Consider the following 27,578-nt stretch of genomic DNA (forward strand, 5'->3'; position numbering starts at 1 on the left):
GTCACGTGACTTGGTTTTCTCCCTCTTCAGTCTTTCCAAGTTTCCCAATTCACCATCCCTGGTACAAGCTGATTTGTAGCAATGCTTCGATTTATTTTTCATCATTCTAACATCAAAGAATGTTACGGATTTCGAAAATCGCTGTTTATAAAACTTCATAAGCTCTACGACAACATGTTAGGTTAGTTGGACAAAATGGGAGGCGCGTGTGCGTGATGACGATCAACGTAACGCACAAACCTACGGAAGCGCGTCACGCAATGTTATAAGTACAACCAAGACGGATGACGTCAAAGTGTTTACATCGCAGCCAGCTGTGGTTGTGTCGTCCATTGCGCAGGTTGTATTTTTCCCGAATTTACATCGAATCTGCGTTTTAGAGATCATAGATCAGACACCGAACTGTACAGACACCTTCGCGCTTTCACTCCGCTGACGATGCCGTCGGAAAAGTCTTTCAAGCAACGGCGAAGCTTCGGTGAGAGAAATCTGTTCTTTGTGTTGTTCGCCAAGTCATGGACGATACGATGGAGGCGTCTCTTTATTCCATCCTTCCTTCCTTTCTCTGTCTCCCCTTTTCCTTATTTTATTTTTCTGTCATCATTCGCTTCTTATATAATTCCTCCTCCCCCTCCCCCACGTCATCCTTCCCATGCCCCCGACTTTATTATTTAATTATTGATCTTTCTTGCCCTTCTCTTTTCCCTTCTTCCTCTAAACCCTCAGGCCTTTTCTTTTTTTTCTGTGAGTCTTCATTGCCTCTTCCCCTCCCCCCTCACCCACCCCACCCCCTCCGCCACCCACCCCACCCCCTCCGCCACCCACCCCACCCCCTCCGCCACCCACCCCACCCCCTCCGCCACCCACCCCACCCCCTCCGCCACCCACCCCACCCCCTCCGCCACCCACCCCACCCCCTCCGCCACCCACCCCACCCCTCCGCCACCCACCCCTCCTCCTCACCCAACCCACCCTTTCCCTCCTCAGCCACCCCACCCCTCCCCTCTCACGCACCCCACCCCCCTTCACGCACCCCACCCCCCTTCACCCACCCCACCCCCCTACCCCTCCCCCAACCCACCCACCCCCCTTCACCCACCCCACCCCCCTTCACCCACCCCACCCCCTACCCCTCCCCCCACCCAACATACCCCTCCCCCCACCCAACATACCCCTCCCCCTACCCACTCCACACCCCCCCTCCTCACCCCTCCCTCCTCACCCACCTCACCCACCTCACGTCCCCCCTCACCCACTCCATTCCTTCCCTCCTCACCACCCCACCCCTTACCTGTCACCCACCCCACTCCCTCCCCCTCACCCCACTCCCTCCCCCTCACCCCACTCCCTCCCCCTCACCCACCAACCCCTTCCCTCCTCACCCACTCCACCCCTTCCCACCCCACCTCCTCCCCCTCACCCACCCTCCCCCTCCCCCCTCACCCACCCTCCCCCTCCCCCCTCACCCACCCTCCCCCTCCCCCCTCACCTACCCTCCCCCTCCCCCCTCACCCACCCAATCCCTTCCCCCCTCACCACCCCACCCATTACCCCTCACCCATCTCACTCCCTCCCCTCACCCACTCACCACTTCCTCCTCACCCACCCCTTCCCTCCACGCCACGCCACCCACCCACCCCTTCCCTCCCCCGCCTCCAACCCACCCACCCACCCCTTCCCTCCCCGGCCACTGACCCACCCACCCCTTCCCTCCCCGGCCACTGACCCACCCACCCCTTCCCTCCCCGGCCACCCACCCACCCACCCCTTCCCTCCCCGGCCACCCACCCACCCACCCCCTTCCCTCCCCGGCCACCCACCCACCCACCCCTTCCCTCCCTGGCCACCCACCCACCCCTTCCCTCCCCCGCCACCCACCCACCCCGCCGTCCTCCTTCTCCCCCATTCCCACACCACGGTCCTCCCTCTCCCCCATTCCCACACCGCGGTCCTCCCTCTCCCCCATTCCCACACCACGGTCCTCCCTCTCCCCCATTCCCACACCGCGGTCCTCCCTCTCCCCCATTCCCACACCGCGGTCCTCCCTCTCCCCCATTCCCACACCGCGGTCCTCCCTCTTCCCCCATTCCCACACCGCGGTCCTCCCTCTCCCCCATTCCCACACCGCGGTCCTCCCTCTCCCCCATTCCCACACCGCGGTCCTCCCTCTCCCCCATTCCCACACCGCGGTCCTCCCTCTCCCCCGCTCCCACACCGCGGTCCTCCCTCTCCCCCATTCCCACACCGTTGTCCTCCCTCGCCCATGTTCCCACACCGTGGGCCTCCCTCTCCCCCATTCCCACACCGTGGTCCTCCCTCTCCCCCATTCCCACACCGTGGTCCTCCCTCTCCCCCATTCCCACACCGTGGTCCTCCCTCTCCCCCATTCCTACACAACGGTCCTCCCTCACCTCCTTTCCCACCCCAAAACCCCGCCCTGTCATTCCCACCTGCCCGTCCCCCTCGATTTATATATTTTTCTCCCTCCTCTCCCTTTCTTTTTTTTCCCCCATTTCGCTCTCTACCTCCTTGCTTCGCTCTTCTGCCACTCTTCTTCACTTCCCCTCCTCCTCCTTCCCTTTCCCTCCTCCTTCCCTTACTCCTCTGCTCTTTCTCCCAAGACGTGTTCACCTTGTGTATTTACTTGGTTTGAATTTAGCTGCTTGCGGTTGTCATTTCAGATGTCATTCTGAACAAGGCACTTGTATATGTGATGTTTGTATCCTATGGTGCAGTTGCTGTATTTATGTGATGTTTGTATCCTATGGTGCAGTTGCTGTATTTATGTGATGTTTGTATCCTATGGTGCAGTTGCTGTATTTATGTGATGTTTGTGTCCTATGGTGCAGTTGCTGTATTTATGTGATGTTTGTGTCCTATGGTGCAGTTGCTGTATTTATGTGATGTTTGTGTCCTAAGGTGCAGTTGCTGTATTTATGTGATGTTTGTATCCTATGGTGCAGTTGCTGTATTTATGTGATGTTTGTATCCTATGGTGCAGTTGCTGTATTTATGTGATGTTTGTGTCCTATGTTGCAGTTGCTGTATTTATGTGATGTTTGTGTCCTATGGTGCAGTTGCTGTATTTATGTGATGTTTGTGTCCTATGGTGCAGTTGCTGTATTTATGTGATGTTTGTATCCTATGGTGCAGTTGCTGTATTTATGTGATGTTTGTGTCCTATGGTGCAGTTGCTGTATTTATGTGATGTTTGTATCCTATGGTGCAGTTGCTGTATTTATGTGATGTTTGTGTCCTATGGTGCAGTTGCTGTATTTATGTGATGTTTGTATCCTATGGTGCAGTTGCTGTATTTATGTGATGTTTGTATCCTATGGTGCAGTTGCTGTATTTATGTGATGTTTGTATCCTATGGTGCAGTTGCTGTATTTATGTGATGTTTGTGTCCTCTGGTGCAGTTGCTGTATTTATGTGATGTTTGTGTCCTATGGTGCAGTTGCTGTATTTATGTGATGTTTGTGTCCTATGGTGCAGTTGCTGTATTTATGTTATGTTTGTGTCCTATGGTGCAGTTGCTGTATTTATGTGATGTTTGTGTCCTATGGTGCAGTTGCTGTATTTATGTGATGTTTGTATCCTATGGTGCAGTTGCTGTATTTATGTGATGTTTGTATCCTATGGTGCGGTTGCTGTATTTATGTGATGTTTGTATCCTATGGTGCAGTTGCTGTATTTATGTGATGTTTGTATCCTATGGAGCAGTTGCTGTATTTATGTGATGTTTGTATACTATGGTGCACTAGCTCTATTTATGTGATGTTTGTATCCTATGGTGCAGTTGCTGTATTTGTGATGTTTGTATCCTATGGTGCAGTTGCTGTATTTATGTGATGTTTGTATCCTAAGGTGCAGTTGCTGTATTTATGTGATGTTTGTATCCTATGGTGCAGTTGCTGTATTTATGTGATGTTTGTATCCTATGGTGCAGTTGCTGTATTTATGTGATGTTTGTATCCTATGGTGCAGTTGCTGTATTTATGTGATGTTTGTATCCCAAGGTGCAGTTGCTGTATTTATGTTATGTTTGTATCCTAAGGTGCAGTTGCTGTATTTATGTGATGTTTGTATCCTATGGTGCAGTTGCTGTATTTATGTGACGTTTGTATCCTAAGGTGCAATACCTGTATTTATGTGATGTTTGTATCCTAAGGTGCAGTTTCTGTATTTATGTGATGTTTGTATCCTATGGTGCAGTTGCTGTATTTATGTGGTGTTTTTATCCTATGGTGCAGTTGCTGTATTTATGTGATGTTTGTATCGTATGGTGCAGTTGCTGTATTTATGTTATGTTTGTATCCTATGGTGCAGTTGCTGTATTTATGTTATGTTTGTATCCTGAGGTGCAGTTGCTGTATTTATGTGATGTTTGTATCCTATGGTGCAGTTGCTGTGTTTATGTGATGTTTGTATCCTATGGTGCAGTTGCTGTATTTTTGTGATGTTTGTATCCTATGGTGCAGTTGCTGTGTTTATGTGATGTTTGTATCCTAAGGTGCAGTTGCTGTATTTATGTGATGTTTGTATCCTAAGGTGCAGTTGCTGTATTTATGTGATGTTTGTATCCTATGGTGCAGTTGCTGTATTTATGTGATGTTTGTATCCTATGGTGCAGTTGCTGTATTTATGTGATGTTTGTATCCTATGGTGCAGTTGCTGTATTTATGTGATGTTTGTATCCTATGGTGCAGTTGCTGTATTTATGTGATGTTTGTATCCTATGGTGCAGTTGCTGTATTTATGTGATGTTTGTATCCTATGGTGCAGTTGCTGTATTTATGTGATGTTTGTATCCTATGGTGCAGTTGCTGTATTTATGTGATGTTTGTATCCTATGGTGCAGTTGCTGTATTTATGTGATGTTTGTATCCTATGGTGCAGTTGCTGTATTTATGTGATGTTTGTATCCTCTGGTGCAGTTCCAGCTGCTCCATGATTATGTGCTGATGATGGAGAACAATAAAATCATTGTTATATGATGAGCTCCACTATGTGCACCCTGTTCTGTTTTGTCTTCACTGCATGTTCCCTCAGGTTTTAGTCTCGTCTCCCTTGTTTCAGTACCAATTCACAATGTGATGTTTCTAACAAAACTGATTGTCTTCTGCCCCTCTGACAAGGTCGGAGATCGGGGACAATAAAATGAGCTCCGTCCATCCGACTGACCGATCATCCGTCCATGTACTTTTGTGTATGCAATATTTCAACAATCGTTGAACATTTCGCTTCCATATTGCAGATATCTGTTCCTCATGACATTATCTCAAACTGATTAGGTCACGGCTGTGATTGGCTGAATTGTGTTGCCATGGCGACCATCTTGGTATCTGGGCTTGTGTACGTGATATTTCAAAAAACATTCAAAGTTAGCTTTCATATTGCACTGATCTATTTGTCCTACCACCCAAAATGTGGGGGAACCTAGAGTATCAGCTCCTTGGTGTAATTTTGTTGAAGATAAAATAAATCTTTAGATATCATTTTAATCTGTAATTAAATGGGAATAAACATTGAGCTGGATTGATTGTCCAACTGGATGTACAATTGGGAATATACTTTTGATGGCGTAGCCCATAGGGCAAAGCCGTCTTGAACAGTTTGTCCGTCCGTATGTATGTATGTATGTATGTCCCCTCAAACATATACCAATCGGAGCTGAGGATCTGGCCACATTGACAGGGTGATGTGATTACGTCTGATGTCATTACGGCGGTGCTGCGGCTGCCTCTCCACACACCGCCATTTTGATTCATATGCCGTTCATGCCGAACATATCGTCGAACCTGTCGTATATCACAATCGCCATGCTCTACCTTTAGGTTTTTCATTCAGTGTGAAACACAAACAAACCGATTGTTAAAATGACCATTAAATATCAAAAGCATCGGCGTTGCATCTCTTCCAACAAAATGGTATGTTACCCAACCCTTGTGGGGTATAACCTAGATTACAGTAGATCTTCCCTCAGTTCTCCAAGTAAAACTTGCCTCACGGATGTCTGGATTCCTCCACATTTCTTTGTTTAATGTTATCAGCAGCATGAGACACTGTTTAAAAAGCTAATCATGTGTGTTTGTGGTTTATATTTTACAAGCCTGGCTACGCCATGGTTAGACTTCCGGTCTTGTTTTGCTTTGTTTTCCTTCAGCCGAACGAGTGAAAGATGTGCAGCAGATCCGTGAACAACATCCGAACAAAATTCCCGTAAGTTACCAACTTGGTGTTCACTTGGGATCAGGTGAGCACTACCGAGGGATCAGGTGTACACTTGCTGTGTATTGCGCATACCGAAGTATTGCGCATGAGGATGATACGAGTTGTGGGCATGAGGTTTTGTCGGATTTGAGATCCCGTCTAATGGCCCCCTGAACAAATTAGAAATTCCCCCAAAATATACTGCAGTTGAATGTCGGGCCTGGCCTTCCAATTCGTGAAAGACTTGACCCAAAAATGTTCCCCAGCAAACACCGCTAGGTGGGAATAATTGATGCTGTTAAACATCAACGATGGCATACATCATCAATCACTTAAATACATTGTACGTGTTATTCAGGACAAAAAAAACAGAAGATCAACACAACCAATCAATCTTCCAAGTAACTAACCACCTTTAGAGGCCATTTTTCCCCGCAAGCGGGGGTTGGCCTTTTTCCGGGACCGTGATTGTTGTTGTTTTTTTGGGTTCCCTTTTTTGAAGCAATGTTTTACGGCCGGATGCCCTTCCTGCTGCCGACCCTTTTTGTCGCCTTTTTACGACAAACGGAATTACCAGTGAACTGGTACTCAATTTGCCGACCTCGGAAGGATGACAGGCTGAGTCAACCCCCCTGGCGTTAATTCAGCGATCGACCGGGATTCGAACCCAGGATACTAGGATCCTAAGCTGGCACCCTAGCCGCTAGCCCAACACCAGGCTCCAAGCAATCTTGCTTGGAGCAACCCAACCTAACTTCCTTCCACCAGGCCTAACCAGGCCACCTAACCAGGCCACCAGGCCTAACCTAACTTCCTTCCTACTTCCTACTTCCTAACTTCCTAATTGCTTGGAGCAATAAGCAATCTTCCAAGTAACTGATAAGTTTATTTAATGTTGCTTGTTCAACAATAGAAAAACCTTTTTGTGATTGTCTCCTCCTCCTCCCCCCCCCCCCCCTGCTCACCTCCCACTCTCCCACTCTCCCACTCACCCACTCTCCCACTCAACCCCCACAACTCACCTCCCCTCTCCCCCCCCTTGCTCACCCCATACTCACCTCCCCATCTCCTACCCCTTTTTGCCTCCCACTCTACACCCCCTCCACCCCCAATCCTCTGCTCACCTCCCCTCGCCTCTCCCCCCCCCCCCCCACCATGCTCACTTCCCCCTCTCTTCCTCTCCCTCATGCTCCCCCCCACTGCTCACCTCCCCTGTTCACCCCCTACTCATCACCTCCCCCTCTCTCCCTCCCCCTGCTCATATCCACCCTATCCCCCCCCCCAATACTTGCCTCTCCTCTCCCCCAATCTTGCTCAACTCCCCCTCTCACCCTCCCCTGCTCACCTCCACCATCCACCCCCATTGCTCCCCTCCCTCTGCTTGACTTGCCCTCTCACCCAGCCTTGCTCACATCCCCTCACCCCTTACCCCTGCTCACCTCACCCTCCCCCCACCCTCGCATCTTTATATATTTGTTGCATAATCTCAAACTAAATCTCACGTCTGTTGTACTTTCCACACAAGTCATTTTATTTGCTATTGGAAGATGATCATGCACCTTCCCTGAGGAATGAATAATTCATTCAACCTGGAGGCCTGTCCTTGTGTTTTCAAACGGTAACGCGTATCATCACTGAAGGTGAGCACACATCGGTTTCTCATCACCGAACAACACCAAGGGTGCATTTTATCGATTAAAGGTCGACAAAAGTACGTTTATCACCGTTGGAAGAGATGTGTGGCTGACGTTTCGAGTATTGGCTCTTTGTGAGGGCGAGAGTGAGTGGACGCTCATCGGCCGCACTTATTTTCACACAACAGTTAATTGCTCTTGTAACATGTCGGACTTTGTCACAAACAAACATGGTGTTCTTGTGTGACTTGCTAATACATATCTTCTGTCTGATCAAAAGTATTGCTCGAACATTTGCATCGGTGAGGTTTAGCATCACAGGCCACACATGCCTGTGACTCTTGTGCAAGTCTGTGACTATTATATCCCTTGCTGTCCTTCACCCTTTCCACCTGCATCTCCTTGACCACGCTCCAGGTTATCATCGAGCGCTATAAGAGTGAGAAGCAGCTTCCGGTGCTCGACAAAACCAAGTTCCTCGTTCCTGATCACGTTACCATGGGAGAGCTTGTGAAAATAATCAGGTGAGAGGGTGCCGGGAAAGCTCCATTGGTGAGGACACGACACCTCTTGGTCTTAACACCATTATCAAGGCCGTCTACGTTTGTACAGGAAGGATGGTTAATTGAGCTTATGTAAGGACAGTAGTGGACAGGGACGGAGGGGTTTGGAAGTTGGAGAAAAGGGTGAAGCGTTTGGGAGGGGATCCTCGAATCGGGGACGAATGGGTGAATGACATATATTCCACATTATTTGTCTTTGTACCATGCTGACAGCTCTTTCCACAGGTACATATACCATATGATTGTACACCTGAGGATATTTAGTTCTACACATTTGTGTTTTACTTGGTTCTGTTGTCCCACTTTGCCTTGTAATATGAGGGAGAGTGAAAAAGCTTTTCCCATAATAACAAGTCTCAGAACTGAAAACATGGCTTCTCGTCCAGTGGCAAATGGAAGGTCCTCCATTGTTGGGGGCTATAGGGAGATTGCACTGGTTGTTCGATACACGGTAAAGGCCGAACATCTATGCCATTTCTTTTCTGGCACAGGACTATTCCTTCAAGGTTTGGGGGCTTGCTTCGATCTCTCACGGCATCAAAGTTTGAGTATTTTCACATTCGTGTCTTTGTCAAATTTCCACTGGTTATTTTATTGCGTATGTGTTGTTGTGTGTTTTTAGTTAGTTTTGGTTTTGTAATTATTGCAAACTTGTGTGTAATTAGTCGTTTTTTGTTCGCACCTCGTGCATGGCCTTGTCTCGAGGCTCCCTCCCCCTGTCGGTATTTTGTGAATATAAGTTCTTTCCTTCGCTGTATTTGCTTGTTTCTTCGATTTTCTTTTCTCCCCCTACCTCCCACAAACATCTTCGCCTTTGTCGAACGTTTTAAATCCCAAAAAAAACAAAAAACTTTATTGATTCTTTCTCTCCCCGCGGACACGTGCTTGTTCCCTCGCCCCCTTGTCTCGCCTTGTGCCCCACCCCCTTTATCTCCTTTTTCTTCCACCTCTCCAGCCTTTCAAACTCTAGTTTCCTCTATACTCATTCAACCCTTTCTCCTTCTTTCTCAAATCCACGTCCTCACTGAGGGATTTTTCCCAGATTGTTTTTCACGGTTTTGTTTAAATATTATTTAAATATGTTTAAACTTTCCCCTGCAGTGTTTTATTCAGTGGTTTATTACAACACTCTGTTTTTCTTCCTATTTAAAAGGCTTTTTTCAATTTCCTCTTCAGAGGGGAGGGGTAACCTATACCAGCTCTTCCTCGTATGTATATAATATATATATATATATATTATATATATATATATATATATTATATATATATATATATATATATATATATATATATATATATATATATATATATATATATATATATACACACATACACACACACACATATATGTGAGAAATAGCAGAAACTGCACAATACGAGCAGGGTGCCTCATTTGCATCAAATATAAAGTCGGTAAAAATTAAATAAGTTACGGACGTAGCTTCAGGACGATCTTTTATTTTCGACAAGCTTTCGGCCAAATAGGCCTTCTTCTCAGTCGTCCTCAAATTCAATGAGAGAACATACGACGAAAATGAACTTTCTCCAAAAATGTTTTTGCTGAATACACTCCCTGGCGCTAACTGATGAACCTCTGAAAGTTTGATAAAAATCCGTTTCGCCTTATCTGAGAAAATGGTGGCACACACACACGAAGGTGGATGCTTTGAGACCTGGGAGGGCTCTGTTGGGGTTGGGATTGGGAAAGAGTGGGTGCAATTTTGGTTCCTCATCAAAAAAAAAATTGTCCTTTGTTCTCTTCCCGCTCAGTGTGTCTCCTTGATGATTGAGTTGAAGTATGGCCGTCTGCATTCTGCTGTCCATGAAGCATCTCACCTGGTTTCTGACTTGGCCTTTGTCTTTATAATTTTTGTTTTGAAATTCATTCAGGAGTTAGTAATGTTTGATTTTATACTTCTGTTCTGAATAAATGTCATGTTGGAAGCAGGGGTGGTGTGTTGACTTGCTCGGCTACCTTTGTTGATGTGCTTGACACACATTTGTGTTCAGGATCTGAAGTTGTGACCTTTGTTATCCTCTTGGTAACATCATCAATGTGTTGTAGTTTTGTAATTTTTATTGGTTTTTTAAATCAAAGTTTGGCATTTTCTGCTTGTTTTCCAGCCTTGTTTTAGTAACTACAAACATAAAACCCCATTACCTTTGCCATTATGACATCTTAAGAGGACTTGACAGGTGTCATTTACATGTATGGAAAGGGAAGGATTGGGTGAGAAGGATTTGGGAAAAACGGGTGAGTTTGGTTTGGGCCCTGTCGTTTTTGCTTATTTAATACCAGCAGGGGTACCCGGTGGTGTGTGTGTGTGTGTGTGTGTGTGTGTGTGTGTGTGTGTGTGTGTGTGTGTGTGTGTGTGTGTGTGTGTGTGTGTGTGTGTGTGTGTGTGTGTGTGTGTGTGTGTGTGTGTGTGTGTGTGTTAGTGTGTGTGTGTGTGTTAGTGTGTGTGTGTGTTAGTGTGTGTGTGTGTTAGTGTGTGTGTGTGTGTGTGTTAGTGTGTGTGTGTGTGTGTGTGTGTGTGTGTTAGTGTGTGTGTGTTAGTGTGTGTGTGTGTTAGTGTGTGTGTCTGTTAGTGTGTGTGTGTGTTAGTGTGTGTGTGTGTTAGTGTGTGTGTGTGTGTTAGTGTGTGTGTGTGTTAGTGTGTGTGTGTGTGTTAGTGTGTGTGTGTGTTAGTGTGTGTGTGTGTTAGTGTGTGTGTGTGTTAGTGTGTGTGTGTGTTAGTGTGTGTGTGTGTGTGTGTGTGTGTGTGTGTTAGTGTGTGTGTGTTAGTGTGTGTGTGTGTTAGTGTGTGTGTCTGTTAGTGTGTGTGTGTGTTAGTGTGTGTGTGTGTTAGTGTGTGTGTGTGTGTTAGTGTGTGTGTGTGTTAGTGTGTGTGTGTTAGTGTGTGTGTGTTAGTGTGTGTGTGTTAGTGTGTGTGTGTTAGTGTGTGTGTGTTAGTGTGTGTGTGTTAGTGTGTGTGTGTTAGTGTGTGTGTGTTAGTGTGTGTGTGTTAGTGTGTGTGTGTGTTAGTGTGTGTGTGTGTTAGTGTGTGTGTGTGTTAGTGTGTGTGTGTTAGTGTGTGTGTGTTAGTGTGTGTGTGTTAGTGTGTGTGTGTTAGTGTGTGTGTTAGTGTGTGTGTGTGTTAGTGTGTGTGTGTGTGTGTGTGTGTGTTAGTGTGTGTGTGTGTTAGTGTGTGTGTGTGTTAGTGTGTGTGTGTGTTAGTGTGTGTGTGTTAGTGTGTGTGTGTTAGTGTGTGTGTGTTAGTGTGTGTGTGTTAGTGTGTGTGTGTTAGTGTGTGTGTGTTAGTGTGTGTGTGTTAGTGTGTGTGTTAGTGTGTGTGTGTGTTAGTGTGTGTGTGTTCGTGTGTGTGTTAGTGTGTGTGTGTGTGTTCGTGTGTGTGCGTTCGTGTTAGTTATTTTTTATTATATATATATATATATATATATATATATATATATATATATATATATATATATATATTGTTGTTAAAGGCGTTAAAGTTGTTGTTAAAGGCGGCAAAAAGGGTTGGCGTCAGGAAGGGCATCCGGCCGTAAAACATTGCTTCAAAAAGGGGACCAAAAAACAACAGCAACCACGGTTCCTGAAAAAGGCCAACCCCCGCTTTGCGGGGAAAAATGGCCTCCAAAGGTGGTTATTTATTATATATATATATATTGTTGCGGTTAAGGATGTTATGTTTGCCGAGCGGATGGCACCGCGACCTAACAGTTTCCCCGATTCACCCGAACGTTGGCCGTATCGCGCCACAGATATTCAATATGGAAAACTCTAAAGCGACCGAATGTAAAGAGGAAGAAGAAGACGTACAGAAGAGTAACGGGATTTATTATTTACACACACAAGCAAAAGGAGCAGTCACGGTTATGTACAGGGACCATTGAAAAAGCAGGTGACACAGTGAAAATTACTAGCTTAACTATACAAGCTTAACTTATTCCCTGGACAGAACAAACTCACGTACACGAATGGGGAATTGCAGAGTGGATTGGCTGGAAGGAGGTGTGTGGCTGGAGGGGGGGGGGGGGGGGGGGAAGGCACGGAGCTGGCTGGAGCTTGATCCCGCACGGGACGTCGGGCTGGACCTCGACGGCCGCTGATGCCACCGATCCTGTCGTGTGCGCGGGATCACGGGTCGGAGCTGCTTGGTGGAGCCGACGCGCTGGTGGGGGGTCTGGCGTGACGGGTTCTCTCCTCTCTCTTTCTTGGTCCAGCCACTCTTTCTCTCTCTCTTGGCCCAATCACTTCTCACCACCGACAACTCAACGCAACCAACGCAACCAACGCAACCACTCAACGCAACCACTGACGACCAACTAACGACCAACTCTGACCAAAACCACACAACTCAGCTCTTCGCAACTTCTTGCGCGCAGCGCCTTTATAGCGCCTCCGGCGATTAAGCCGCCGGCTTTTAGGACACGCCCATCGGGGTGCTCACCTCGGCCCTGGTTGGTCGCGCGACCCTCTGGCTCCGCCCTTGATGACGACGGGCGGGCACGCCTTTCTTCCCTGACCCGAGCACATGTTCAATGGTGGTTTTGGGGCGAAAACAACCCACAGCTGTAACAAACTGGCAAACTGCCCAGTGCAGTTGGCAATGGAGACTTGGAGGGGAGGTAGCTGGAAATTGAGGCTTGGCAATGGAAGTTTTGGGAGTGGGAATGGGGAATGAAAGGAATCTATTTCACTTGGTGCAATGGAGTGTCATTTTAATGGAAGACAAGGCCTTACCCTGATACACAGAATAAGGATATAAGCTACTGAACAAGGGTATTATAGTGTCCTTCAATGTATGCTTTATGGAATTAACTACCGGGACGCCCTGTGACCTTTATACACACTGGAGCAAGGAGGGCTCAGACTAAACAATAATTCATAACAATTTACAATACAATACAACACAATCAAAAAAATACAATCCTCATTTCCGCAACTATATATATACAGTGGGGAGAACAAGTATTTGATACACTGCCGATTTTGCAGGTTTTCCCACTTACAAAGCACGACAAGGTCTGTAATTTTTATCATAGGTACACTTCAACTGTGGAAGACGGAATCTAAAACAAAAATCCTGAAAATCACATTGTATGATTTTTAAGTAATTAATTTGCATTTTATTGCATGAAATAAGTATTTGATACATCAGAAAAACAGAACTTAATATTTGGTACAGAAACCTTTGTTTGCAATTACAGAGATCAGACGTTTCCTGTAGTTCTTAACCAGGTTTGCACACACTGCAGCAGGGATTTTGGCCCACTCCTCCATACAGATCTTCACCAGATCCTTCAGGTTTCGGGGCTGTCGCTGCGCAACACAGACTTTCAGCTCCCTCCAAAGATTTTCTATTGGGTTCAGGTCTGGAGACTGGCTAGGCCACTCCAGGACCTTGAGATGCTTCGTACGGAGCCACTCCTTAGTTGCCCTGGCTGTGTTTCGGGTCGTTGTCATGCTGGAAGACCCAGCCACGCCCCATCTTCAATGCTCTTATTGAGGGAAGGAGATTGTTGGCCAAGATCTCGTGATACATGGCCCCATCCATCCTCCCCTCAATACGGTGCAGTCGTCCTGTCCCCTTTGCAGAAAAGCATCCCCAAAGAATGATGTTTCCACCTCCATGCTTCACGGTTGGGATGGTGTTCTTGGGGTTGTACTCATCCTTCTTCTTCCTCCAAACACGGCGAGTGGAGTTTAAAACCAAAAAGCTCTATTTTGGTCTCATCAGACCACATGACCTTCTCCCATTCCTCCTCTGGATCATCCAGATGGTCATTGGCAAACTTCAGACGGGCCTGGACATGTGCTGGCTTGAGCAGAGGGACCTTGCGTGCGCTGCAGGATTTTAATCCATGACGGCGTAGTGTGTTACTTATGGTTTTCTTTGATACTGTGGTCCCAGCTCTCTTCAGGTCATTGACCAGGTCCTGCCGTGTAGTTCTGGGCTGATCCCTCACCTTTCTCATGATCATTGAGGCTCCACGAGGTGAGATCTTGCATGGAGCCCCAGACCGAGGGAGATTGACTGTCATCTTGAACTTCTTCCATTTTCTAATAATTGCGCCAACAGTTGTTGCCTTCTCACCAAGCTGCTTGCCTATTGTCCTGTAGCCCATCCCAGCCTTGTGCAAGTCTACAAATTTGTCCATGATGTCCTTAGACAGCTCTCTGGTCTTGCCCATTGTGGAGAGGTTGGAGTCTGATTGAGTGTGGACAGGTCTGGAGACGGCTTTGCGTCGGTCTTTGCGGTCTTTGTGGTCGGAGACGGTCTGGAGACGTCTTTTATGCAGATAACGAGTTCAAACAGGTGCAGTTAATACAGGTAATGAGTGGAGAATGGGAGGGCTTCTTAAAGAAAAAACTAACAGGTCTGTGAGAGCCGGAATTCTTACTGGTTGGTAGGTGATCAAATACTTATTTCATGCAATAAAATGCAAATTAATTACTTTAAAATCATACAATGTGATTTTCAGGATTTTTGTTTTAGATTCCGTCTTCCACAGTTGAAGTGTACCTATGATAAAAATTACAGACCTTTACGTGCTTTGTAAGTGGGAAAACCTGCAAAATCGGCAGTGTATCAAATACTTGTTCTCCCCACTGTATATATATATATATATATATATATATATATATATATATATATATATATATATATATATATATATATATATATATATATTGTTGCGGATATGGGATTTGGCCTCCATCCATATCCGCTTGTAAATATTCCCCTATTTCCCCAATACTCCCCAACTATCCCCAATCCCCCATTCCCTAGTCCCATTGTCTGTAAACAACACTCTGTAGAACCGACCTTCCCCTTTTTCCCCCATTAAATGTCGTGCCCAGGTTCACCGCATCTCACGTAGACAACTATAGGACATCTTGCTAGTTATTCTTAGTCTATGTCAGTTAAGGACTCGTTTCCATTAACTCTGACTCTTCGTTGCGCCAGAATGTGATTGTATGGCACCAGTAGTGAGTTTAGGACCTCCCAATACCTCCCCACAACCTCATCTCCGCATCCTCCCATCATCTCATGGAACAACAACAACTACAACCACAGCGGGGGCGGCGCGGCCGCGGCGCGGGGAGTGGGCGTCCTTCACTCCGGCTTGGTTAGCCGCCATTGCCCATGTGCTCCGACGGGGTTACCATGAAGGGGCTGACTGTCAGCTCCTCGTCAAGGGCGGAGCCCGGTAACCCCCCCCCGCACCCAATAAGAAGCGGCGGGCCGATTCCATCTGGGGCGGAGCTAACGAGCCGAGGGCGTGTCACTCCCCGCTGGATATACGCAGCCACTTACCGGAGGTGACGTGAGATGCGCCCCCAGCTTGAGGAGAAACAGACGCCACCTCCAGCGCGACGATACCTCCCCGCATATCTGGACCGGACCGTGTGGATCCTGTCCCTGAGCCAAGGTGCACCTTGAGCCATCGATCCTGCCCTTCCTTGCCATCAATCCCTGTGTGAGTCAGTCTTGTCCCGTTTATCTGTGGTCTGTCGGGAATAAGATAAGTGTGTCTAAGTGCCTACCTTTCTGTGCTGTACCTCTTGTCAGTGTAATCTAAACGTTCTGCATACAAATATTATAACCTCCTCCGGAGGTCTTGAGAACTGTACCCCTGGTGTCGTGTCATCTAACCCAGCCGTTGTGTCCTTTCCTTAATTGATTTAGCATAGCGCGATTTGGCCAACGTTCGAGTGGAATCGGGTAAACTGTGCAGACGCGGTCATACCAAACCGCTCGGTAAACTAACATCCAAAAACCGCGTCTGTAACAATATATATATATATATATATATATATATATATATATATATGCGCCTCTGTACACCCACTGAGGAATGGGGAGCATGAACATTTAACATTACCTTTCACATAGCTAGCAAGGTTTCAATAACAAGTTTACCACTGTTGCCACCTCATTATCTCACACATTACAATAGTTATTCATGCCTGTTTGTGTCCTTTATGCGATCCTGAAAAACAGGTCCACCTTCTGGAGCCAGCACATGGAGATAGCAACCAGCACACACAGACACAAGTGGCTATCTTCTGGTGTAGATTATATCGATGAATGCAAGTGTACTTGTGAGCTTTGGTGTGTTGACCAAAAATGCTTGAAACAAGCATGCATCTGTGAAGGAAACAACACCTGTACATTTGCTTCTTTAACTTGGGCATTGCCCTGTTCGTTGTTTGTTATTACCCCGCACTCACGAAGCGACAAGCAGCATTACGTTATTGCTTCACTTCTGTCTGTCTGTCTACAAACGTCAGATTAAAGACACATTTGTAACAGGAAATTTACTATCATAAAGGACACAAACAGGCATGAATAACTATTTTAACATGTGAGATAATGAGGCGGCAACAGCAGTAAACTTCTCATTTGTTTTTTCTACAGCTCCTAAAATCTCGTTCTTATTACCCTCGCCAGAGGAGAGGTTATTGCATTTGAGTCCGTTTGTTTGTTTGTTTGTTTGTTTGTTTGTCCGCACAGAATAAATATGATTTTTCTCTGCAACCGTTGGTCTGATTGACAGGAAATTTTCACCATAGATGCAACTCAACCTGTAGAATTTTTAAATTATGATTATGACGTCATCGGTCACGTGGTATGACCGCCATCTTGGAAAAATCGAAAACTTCTCCATCTCTATCTTTGAAAGCGCTGCATATAAAAAATTGAGACATGGCTCATTGTAATGACCTCTCCATGTGGAATAAAACCACCGTTTAGAGGCCATTTTTCCCCGCAAAGCGGGGGTTGGCCTTTTCGGGGACCGTGGTAGTTGTTGTTTTTTTGGTCCCCCTTTTTTGAAGCAATGTTTTACGGCCGGATGCTACGATGCTACCGCCGGATGCTACGGAGGCCGGATGGTTACGGATTTACGGTCCATGTGGAATAACATATGTTAATGATGATGTCATAGGTGCCTCCATTATGACGTTATAATTCGACAAGTACAAAACTTCATTCGATCAAGATGAAATTTCTTGAGCATCACCTCGGGATAAATTGGTGGAGAAAAAAAAGATGACGTCATTGGTCACGTGGTTCGACCGCCATATTTGTTTTAACACAAAAGCTTTAAAAACTACTGAAAACACGTCCTGGCGAGAGTCTGCAACCTCTGATTGCTCTTTCTTGTTTCAATTGAATTTTAATGTAGAACACAAATCTACTTTTTGGCACTTTCAAAACTTTCCCTTTAGCAGTATTTGGACAAAATATTACAGCATTTCAAGTCGTCTCAACCAATCAAATTTGCTGCTCGCAGACCCCAGCCATGTCCTTGGTTCTCAAATCTGCATGGGGCAAGGTATTCTCTGAAGTCTCGAGATTGATTTGTTTTGTTTGCACCAGTAATTGCAGGGTTCATTGTTTAGACCGTAAAGCCACACCAAAATGGAGGAAGGGCATGCTTTTCAAAACTGAACACTTTCATTTGTTTTCTTTGCCCAATGTTTTCTCTCGTTTGCAGACGTCGACTCCAACTGAGCCCAAGTCAAGCTTTCTTCCTTCTGGTGAACCAACGCAGCATGGTCAGCGTGTCGCTTCCCATCTCCCAACTGTATGAAGAAGAACACGATGATGATGGATTCCTCTACATGGTCTATGCTTCCCAGGAAACATTTGGCATCTAGGCAGGAACAACTTACCCCCGCTCTATCTCTGTCCCTCCTTTTCCCTCCTCATCCTTTACCCTGTTATTCCTTACCTTGTCTTCCTTTTACCTTTTTTTTTTCACCTCCACACCCTAAATGTATATTATATCCTCATGCTCCTGCGAATACGAACAGACCTCCATCTTTTGAGCACGGCTTCACCAGCTGGTCTGTGGAACTCCACGAGCTCCAGAGAAGGGTTAACGGCAAGTGCTGCGAATGGAGCATGGAATGCTATGAAAATATTAACCTTTTGTCAGTGTTTTGCCTGTGTGATTGATTTATTTTCCACCTCCATTTAATACATTTTGACTTGAGTTTTTATTTAAAGTCTGCTTTGTGATTTTACACCCTGTTTTTACCCCTCTACTCTCGGGAGTGTGAAACCACCTTAAATTGTCTTCACGAGTTGTGAAGACAAATTTGTTCCTTCGGCCTGGTGAAAGGAAGGGCCTTGTACAGCCAGATGTGGAGCCACCAACCCCTCCAGCTCCCAAACTACTCACGAGCCCTCAGCAAGTGATGCTTGTGTGCTTTCATTTTGTATGTTTAAACTTCACTCGAGTTTTCAGCTTTTCACTTGATACGTTTGTTGTAGATTGCAGCGTATTTCCGTTCCTACAGTACAATGCGGCTGCGTATTTTTGATTGTGCTTGTGTAAACTAAAAAAAAAAAAATGCATATGCGCGCACGCACGCACGCGCACGCACACACACACACACACACACACACACACACACACACACACACACGTGTGTGTGTGTATGTATATATATATATATATATATATATATATATATATATATATATATATATATAAAATATCAATCATAACACTTTATAGAGTACAAAAGGCAGGGGTTTGTTGTACTTTGCCTCGCACACATACCAACTAAATGATTGTTTATTATGATTAGCTTTATGAAAGATACCATGCTCAAATACGTCGTCGGTATCTTATGTAGCATGATGATGTGGCAGCCGTCACGTCCCATTTGCGGCCTGTGAATGGTACAGATTATAAATACGTGTCGACTCGATGATGGGATGAATTGTCTGTCTGGCTTCTCCCGCTTATGATTGTGTGATATTGGACGATTTTGTTTGTTAATGGTTTACCATAATTATGGTAAACCACATTAAATGGTTGTCTTTGTTTGGTCAAACCCAAAGTTTGATGTTTGTTTTGTTGGCGATTTTTTTTTTTTTTTTTATACAGAAATGCTTTTACATCAACCATGACCTGTATCATTTCTCAGGTTCCTGTAGTTTTTAAAATGCTTTTCCTTCGCATTGATTAGAGTTGTTTTTGATGTCAAAGAGCAAACAACAGATCAATTGGGGGTTTGGCTTGAAATTAAGGGTGATCAATTAAACATATCTTTTATTGTCCCCCGTCGCACAGCGGAGCGAAAGGGGGACTATGGTTTTCCCCTCCGTCCGTGTGTCCATCCGTCCGTCTGTCCGTGCGTGTGTGCGGGCGGGCGTGCATGCGTGCGTGCATAAGCGAAGGACCGCATTCGAATTTGGTGTGTGGGTGCAACCCACATCAAAATCCAAGATGGCCGCCGCCATGTTTGTCTGATGCCATGTTTGTCTGAACCCTGTGAGATGAATATCTTGAAAAATAAGCGAAGTACCAACTTCTAATCTGGTGTGTGGGTGTATCTCGGCACAAGGAAGAACGCTGTTGAAAATTGGGTCGCCATGTCAAAATCCAAGATGGCCACCGCCATGTATGTCTGAACCTTGTGAGATGAATATCTTGAAAAATAAGCGAAGTACCAACTTCTAATCTGGTGTGTGGGTGTATCTAGGCATAAGGAAGAACGCCATTGAAAATTGGGTCGCCATGTGAAAATCCAAGATGGCCGCCTCCATGTACGTCTGAACCTTGTGAGCGAAATATCATATCATAGCATGTTTTCTGCGTCTTCCACTTTGTCAACTCGCATCACTTCACCGACGGGGGACCGAGGCGTAACGCTTTTTATTTATTCTTCCACCATATTGTGTGTTTACAATTAGAATGTATTTTTTCAATCCCTTATTTGGCACGTCTGGAGCTGAACCTCACAATAACCGGTGCCTTTGCTTAACGTTGTGATATCTTGCCTGGGTTTGATTCCTGACCTGACTACAAACTGTCGGATTGGTGCTTCACAGAAAAGGCTTTGGTTTTCCCAACAGTGCATCATCCTTCGCATGAATATTGAGCCAGAGGACTCGTTTGCCAACACCAGTTGGTGGATGTTGAAGATCCCACACCGTCATTCCTGAAGAGTGAGCGAGTTATCACAGGCACTCTGAACAAATTGCAAATTCCTCAACCTACACTGGGCGAGCGTGGTGAGAACACCAATTCCTCCCCCGACATGAGTTGAGCGAAGCCATCCTTCACCGGACTGAAAACAGGCTTGTATGGAAAAACAACTCTCTGACTTACATATTGCTTGAAAATCGACATTTGTAGGCAGCTTGAAAAATAATTTCCAAAAATGAAATTGGCTTCAGAAATGGAATAATAGAATTTTTTTTGCAAAACATGCCAACTTTACTCAGCACATTTACGTTGTACATCACCTGTTTGAGAGGGTCGAACATCTCTCTGAATAATGGAGACTAGACTTCCTGATAAAGCGTCGGTCTGCTTCGGTGGAAAATTAATTTTGAGTGAAAACTGGTAAAGTATACAGCCGTGTGGTAAAGAGTACCCGTGCGGGTGACCCATCAAGGCCGTCCCCCGAACGTCCACTAAGTAAGCGTGGTGATGCGGAGTCAGAAGGACCTTGTCGTCAGTTGTGAAAGTTGTGTTGTTCAACTGACACAGCAACACAGGAACAGACGTTTAAAAAAAATAGTTGTTGAGATCACATTTTTGAAGCAGCATTTTGATGAAGATCCCCAATGTGTAATCAGATCCAAGTTGCAACTTGTTTCAACATTTCTCGAGAATGCAATGAAGAAGTCAGAAAAATATACCGGCTTGTGTGTCACAGAATTAAAGATTTTAAAAGATTTTTATGATGATACATAAAAATGTACCATTATTGTGAGTAAACATAAAAACACGGCATGTAAACATCTATACGTAAGCCTAAATTTGTGTAAGTAGAAAGTTTAAATAGTTCGGATGCATATTCAGGTTGATTGCGCACAGTTGTGGTTGTGAATCTACTGTTGTAAACCCTGATGTGGTTGTGAATCTACTGTTGTAAACCCAGATGTGGTTGTGAATCTACTGTTGTAAACCCAGATGTGGTTGTGAATCTACTGTTGTAAACCCAGATGTGGTTGTGAATCTACTGTTGTAAACCCTGATGTGGTTGTGAATCTACTGTTGGAAACCCAGATGTGGTTGTGAATCTACTGTTGTAAACCCAGATGTGGTTGTGAATCTACTGTTGTAAACCCTGATGTGGTTGTGAATCTACTGTTGTAAACCCTGATGTGGTTGTGAATCTACTGTTGTAAACCCAGATGTGGTTGTGAATCTACTGTTGTAAACCCAGATGTGGTTGTGAATCTACTGTTGTAAACCCAGATGTGGTTGTGAATCTACTGTTGTAAACCCTGATGTGGTTGTGAATCTACTGTTGTAAACCCTGATGTGGTTGTGAATCTACTGTTGTAAACCCTGATGTGGTTGTGAATCTACTGTTGTAAACCTTGATGTGGTTGTGAATCTTCTGTTGTAAACCCTGATGTGGTTGTGAATCTACTGTTGGAAACCCAGATGTGGTTGTGAATCTACTGTTGTAAACCCTGATGTGGTTGTGAATCTACTGTTGTAAACCTTGATGTGGTTATGAATCTTCTGTTGTAAACCCTGATGTGGTTGTGAATCTACTGTTGTAAACCCAGATGTGGTTGTGAATCTACTGTTGTAAACCCTGATGTGGTTGTGAATCTACTGTTGTAAACCCTGATGTGGTTGTGAATCTTCTGTTGTAAACCCTGATGTGGTTGTGAATCTACTGTTGTAAACCCTGATGTGGTTGTGAATCTACTGTTGTAAACCCTGATGTGGTTGTGAATCTACTGTTGTAAACCTTGATGTGGTTGTGAATCTTCTGTTGTAAACCCTGATGTGGTTGTGAATCTACTGTTGTAAACCCAGATGTGGTTGTGAATCTACTGTTGTAAACCCTGATGTGGTTGTGAATCTACTGTTGTAAACCCTGATGTGGTTGTGAATCTACTGTTGTAAACCTTGATGTGGTTGTGAATCTTCTGTTGTAAACCCAGATGTGGTTGTGAATCTACTGTTGTAAACCCAGATGTGGTTGTGAATCTACTGTTGTAAACCCTGATGTGGGTGTGAATCTACTGTTGTAAACCCAGATGTGGTTGTGAATCTACTGTTGTAAACCTTGATGTGGTTGTGAATCTTCTGTTGTAAACCTTGATGTGGTTGTGAATCTTCTGTTGTAAACCTTGATGTGGTTGTGAATCTTCTGTTGTAAACCCTGATGTGGTTGTGAATCTACTGTTGTAAACCCAGATGTGGTTGTGAATCTACTGTTGTAAACCCAGATGTGGTTGTGAATCTACTGTTGTAAACCCAGATGTGGTTGTGAATCTACTGTTGTAAACCCAGATGTGGTTGTGAATCTACTGTTGTAAACCCAGATCTGGTTGTGAATCTACTGTTGTAAACCCAGATGTGGTTGTGAATCTACTGTTGTGAACCTTGATGTGATTGTGAATCTACCGTTGTAAACCCAGATGTGGTTGTGAATCTACTGTTGTAAACCCAGATGTGGTTGTGAATCTACTGTTGTAAACCCAGATGTGGTTGTGAATCCACTGTTGTAAACCCAGATGTGATTGTGAATCTACCGTTGTAAACCCAGATGTGATTGTGAATCTACCGTTGTAAACCCAGATGTGGTTGTGAATCTACTGTTGTAAACCCAGATGTGGTTGTGAATCTACTGTTGTAAACCCAGATGTGGTTGTGAATCTACTGTTGTAAACCCAGATGTGGTTGTGAATCTACTGTTGTAAACCCAGATGTGGTTGTGAATCTACTGTTGTAAACCCTGATGTGGTTGTGAATCTACTGTTGTAAACCCAGATGTGGTTGTGAATCTACTGTTGTAAACCTTGATGTGGTTGTGAATCTTCTGTTGTAAACCTTGATGTGGTTGTGAATCTTCTGTTGTGAACCCTGATGTGGTTGTGAATCTACTGTTGTAAACCCAGATGTGGTTGTGAATCTACTGTTGTAAACCCAGATGTGGTTGTGAATCTACTGTTGTAAACCCAGATGTGGTTGTGAATCTACTGTTGTGAACCTTGATGTGATTGTGAATCTACCGTTGTAAACCCAGATGTGGTTGTGAATCTACTGTTGTAAACCCTGATGTGGTTGTGAATCTTCTGTTGTAAACCCAGATGTGGTTGTGAATCTACTGTTGTAAACCCTGATGTGGGTGTGAATCTACTGTTGTAAACCCTGATGTGATTGTGAATCTACCGTTGTAAACCCAGATGTGGTTGTGAATCTACTGTTGTAAACCCAGATGTGGTTGTGAATCTACTGTTGTAAACCCTGATGTGGGTGTGAATCTACTGTTGTAAACCCAGATGTGGTTGTGAATCTACTGTTGTAAACCCAGATGTGGTTGTGAATCTACTGTTGTAAACCCTGATGTGGGTGTGAATCTACCGTTGTAAACCCAGATGTGGTTGTGAATCTACTGTTGTGAACCTTGATGTGGTTGTGAATCTACCGTTGTAAACCCAGATGTGGTTGTGAATCTACCGTTGTAAACCTTGATGTGGTTGTGAATCTACTGTTGTAAACCCTGATGTGGTTGTGAATCTTCTGTTGTAAACCCAGATGTGGTTGTGAATCGACTGTTGTAAACCTTGATGTGGTTGTGAATCTACTGTTGTAAACCCTGATGTGGTTGTGAATCTTCTGTTGTAAACCCAGATGTGGTTGTGAATCTACTGTTGTAAACCTTGATGTGGTTGTGAATCTACTGTTGTAAACCTTGATGTGGTTGTGAATCTACTGTTGTAAACCCTGATGTGGTTGTGAATCTTCTGTTGTAAACCCAGATGTGGTTGTGAATCTACTGTTGTAAACCCAGATGTGGTTGTGAATCTACTGTTGTAAACCCAGATGTGGTTGTGAATCTACTGTTGTAAACCCTGATGTGGTTGTGAATCTTCTGTTGTAAACCCAGATGTGGTTGTGAATCTACTGTTGTAAACCCTGATGTGGGTGTGAATCTACTGTTGTAAACCCTGATGTGGTTGTGAATCTACTGTTGTGAACCTTGATGTGGTTGTCAATCTACCGTTGTAAACCTTGATGTGATTGTGAATCTACCGTTGTAAACCCAGATGTGGTTGTGAATCTACTGTTGTAAACCCAGATGTGGTTGTGAATCTGCTGTTGTAAACCCTGATGTGGGTGTGAATCTACTGTTGTAAACCCAGATGTGGTTGTGAATCTACTGTTGTAAACCCTGATGTGGGTGTGAATCTACCGTTGTAAACCCAGATGTGGTTGTGAATCTACTGTTGTGAACCTTGATGTGGTTGTGAATCTACCGTTGTAAACCCAGATGTGGTTGTGAATCTGCCGTTGTAAACCTTGATGTGGTTGTGAATCTACTGTTGTAAACCCTGATGTGGTTGTGAATCTTCTGTTGTAAACCCAGATGTGGTTGTGAATCGACTGTTGTAAACCTTGATGTGGTTGTGAATCTACTGTTGTAAACCCTGATGTGGTTGTGAATCTACTGTTGTAAACCCTGATGTGGTTGTGAATCTTCTGTTGTAAACCCAGATGTGGTTGTGAATCTACTGTTGTAAACCCTGATGTGGTTGTGAATCTACTGTTGTAAACCTTGATGTGGTTGTGAATCTACTGTTGTAAACCCTGATGTGGTTGTGAATCTTCTGTTGTAAACCCAGATGTGGTTGTGAATCTACTGTTGTAAACCCAGATGTGGTTGTGAATCTACTGTTGTAAACCCAGATGTGGTTGTGAATCTACTGTTGTAAACCTTGATGTGGGTGTGAATCTACTGTTGTAAACCCAGATGTGGTTGTGAATCTACTGTTGTAAACCTTGATGTGGGTGTGAATCTACTGTTGTAAACCCAGATGTGGTTGTGAATCTACTGTTGTGAACCTTGATGTGGTTGTGAATCTACTGTTGTAAACCTTGATGTGGTTGTGAATCTACTGTTGTAAACCCTGATGTGGTTGTGAAACTACTGTTGTAAACCTTGATGTGGTTGTGAATCTACTGTTGTAAACCTTGATGTGGGTGTGAATCTACTGTTGTAAACCCAGATGTGGTTGTGAATCTACTGTTGTAAACCTTGATGTGGGTGTGAATCTACTGTTGTAAACCCAGATGTGGTTGTGAATCTACTGTTGTGAACCTTGATGTGGTTGTGAATCTACTGTTGTAAACCTTGATGTGGTTGTGAATCTACTGTTGTAAACCTTGATGTGGTTGTGAATCTACTGTTGTGAACATTGATGTGGTTGTGAATCTACTGTTGTAAACCTTGATGTGGTTGTGAATCTACTGTTGTAAACCTTGATGTGGGTGTGAATCTACTGTTGTAAACCTTGATGTGGGTGTGAATCTACTGTTGTAAACCTTGATGTGGGTGTGAATCTACTGTTGTAAACCCTGATGTGGTTGTGAATCTACTGTTGTAAACCCTGATGTGGGTGTGAATCTACTGTTGTAAACCTTGATGTGGGTGTGAATCTACTGTTGTAAACCCAGATGTGGTTGTGAATCTACTGTTGTAAACCCTGATGTGGGTGTGAATCTACTGTTGTAAACCCAGATGTGGTTGTGAATCTACTGTTGTAAACCCTGATGTGGTTGTGAATCTACTGTTGTAAACCCAGATGTGGTTGTGAATCTACTGTTGTAAACCCTGATGTGGTTGTGAATCTACTGTTGTAAACCCTGATGTGGTTGTGAATCTACTGTTGTAAACCCTGATGTGGTTGTGAATCTACTGTTGTAAACCCTGATGTGGTTGTGAATCTACTGTTGTAAACCCTGATGTGGTTGTGAATCTACCGTTGTAAACCCTGATGTGGTTGTGAATCTACTGTTGTAAACCCTGATGTGGTTGTGAATCTTCTGTTGTAAACCCAGATGTGGTTGTGAATCTACTGTTGTAAACCCAGATGTGGTTGTGAATCTACTGTTGTAAACCCTGATGTGGTTGTGAATCTACCGTTGTAAACCTTGATGTGGTTGTGAATCTACTGTTGTAAACCCAGATGTGGTTGTGAATCTACTGTTGTAAACCCTGATGTGGTTGTGAATCTTCTGTTGTAAACCCTTATGTGGTTGTGAATCTATTGTTGTAAACCCAGATGTGGTTGTGAATCTACTGTTGTAAACCCTGATGTGGTTGTGAATCTACCGTTGTAAACCTTGATGTGGTTGTGAATCTACTGTTGTAAACCCAGATGTGGTTGTGAATCTACTGTTGTGAACCTTGATGTGATTGTGAATCTACCGTTGTAAACCCAGATGTGGTTGTGAATCTACTGTTGTAAACCCTGATGTGATTGTGAATCTACTGTTGTAAACCCTGATGTGATTGTGAATCTACTGTTGTAAACCCTGATGTGGTTGTGAATCTACTGTTGTAAACCCTGATGTGATTGTGAATCTGCCGTTGTAAACCCAGATGTGGTTGTGAATCTACTGTTGTAAACCCTGATGTGGTTGTGAATCTACTGTTGTAAACCCAGATGTGGTTGTGAATCTACTGTTGTGAACCTTGATGTGATTGTGAATCTACCGTTGTAAACCCTGATGTGGTTGTGAATCTACTGTTGTAAACCCAGATGTGGTTGTGAATCTACTGTTGTGAACCTTGATGTGATTGTGAATCTACCGTTGTAAACCCTGATGTGGTTGTGAATCTACTGTTGTAAACCCTGATGTGGTTGTGAATCTACCGTTGTAAACATTGATGTGGTTGTGAATCTTCTGTTGTAAACCTTGATGTGGTTGTGAATCTACTGTTGTAAACCCTGATGTGGTTGTGAATCTACTGTTGTAAACCCTGATTTGGTTGTGAATCTACCGTTGTAAACCCTGATGTGGTTGTGAATCTTCTGTTGTAAACCTTGATGTGGTTGTGAATCTACCGTTGTAAACCCTGATGTGGTTGTGAATCTACTGTTGTAAACCCTGATTTGGTTGTGAATCTACTGTTGTAAACCTTGATGTGGTTGTGAATCTACTGTTGTAAACCCTGATTTGGTTGTGAATCTACTGTTGTAAACCCTGATGTGGGTGTGAATCTACTGTTGTAAACCCAGATGTGGTTGTGAATCTACTGTTGTAAACCCTGATGTGGTTGTGAATCTACTGTTGTAAACCCAGATGTGGTTGTGAATCTACTGTTGTAAACCTTGATGTGGGTGTGAATCTACTGTTGTAAACCCTGATGTGGTTG

At 44.5% G+C, this 27,578-nt stretch overlaps 1 protein-coding gene across 1 annotated transcript; it reads left to right on the forward strand.

Annotated features, from left to right (window-relative positions):
- The first annotated feature begins 255 nt into the window (after positions 1–255).
- Positions 256–19,281, forward strand: LOC137433728 (microtubule-associated protein 1 light chain 3 alpha). The gene is made up of 4 exons (XM_068125996.2): positions 256–478; positions 6,167–6,222; positions 8,265–8,371; positions 17,921–19,281. The coding sequence occupies exons 1-4, from the start codon at positions 439–441 to the stop codon at positions 18,081–18,083; spliced, it is 366 nt and encodes a 121-aa protein (XP_067982097.1). The 5' UTR covers positions 256–438; the 3' UTR covers positions 18,084–19,281.
- Positions 19,282–27,578: the final 8,297 nt, after the last annotated feature.

This window comes from Myxine glutinosa, chromosome 10 (assembly GCF_964187855.1).
Source record: "Myxine glutinosa chromosome 10, kmMyxGlut1.1, whole genome shotgun sequence".
NCBI classification, from domain to species: Eukaryota; Metazoa; Chordata; class Myxini; order Myxiniformes; family Myxinidae; genus Myxine; species Myxine glutinosa.

Bases quoted from the DNA above. Each gene is read 5' to 3' on its own strand.
- LOC137433728 (XM_068125996.2), top strand. From the start codon at position 439: ATGCCGTCGGAAAAGTCTTTCAAGCAACGGCGAAGCTTCG. The intron at 479-6,166 runs GTGAGAGAAATC...GTTTTCCTTCAG, and splicing joins CAAGCAACGGCGAAGCTTCG to CCGAACGAGTGAAAGATGTG. The intron at 8,372-17,920 runs GTGAGAGGGTGC...TCTCGTTTGCAG, and splicing joins GAGCTTGTGAAAATAATCAG to ACGTCGACTCCAACTGAGCC.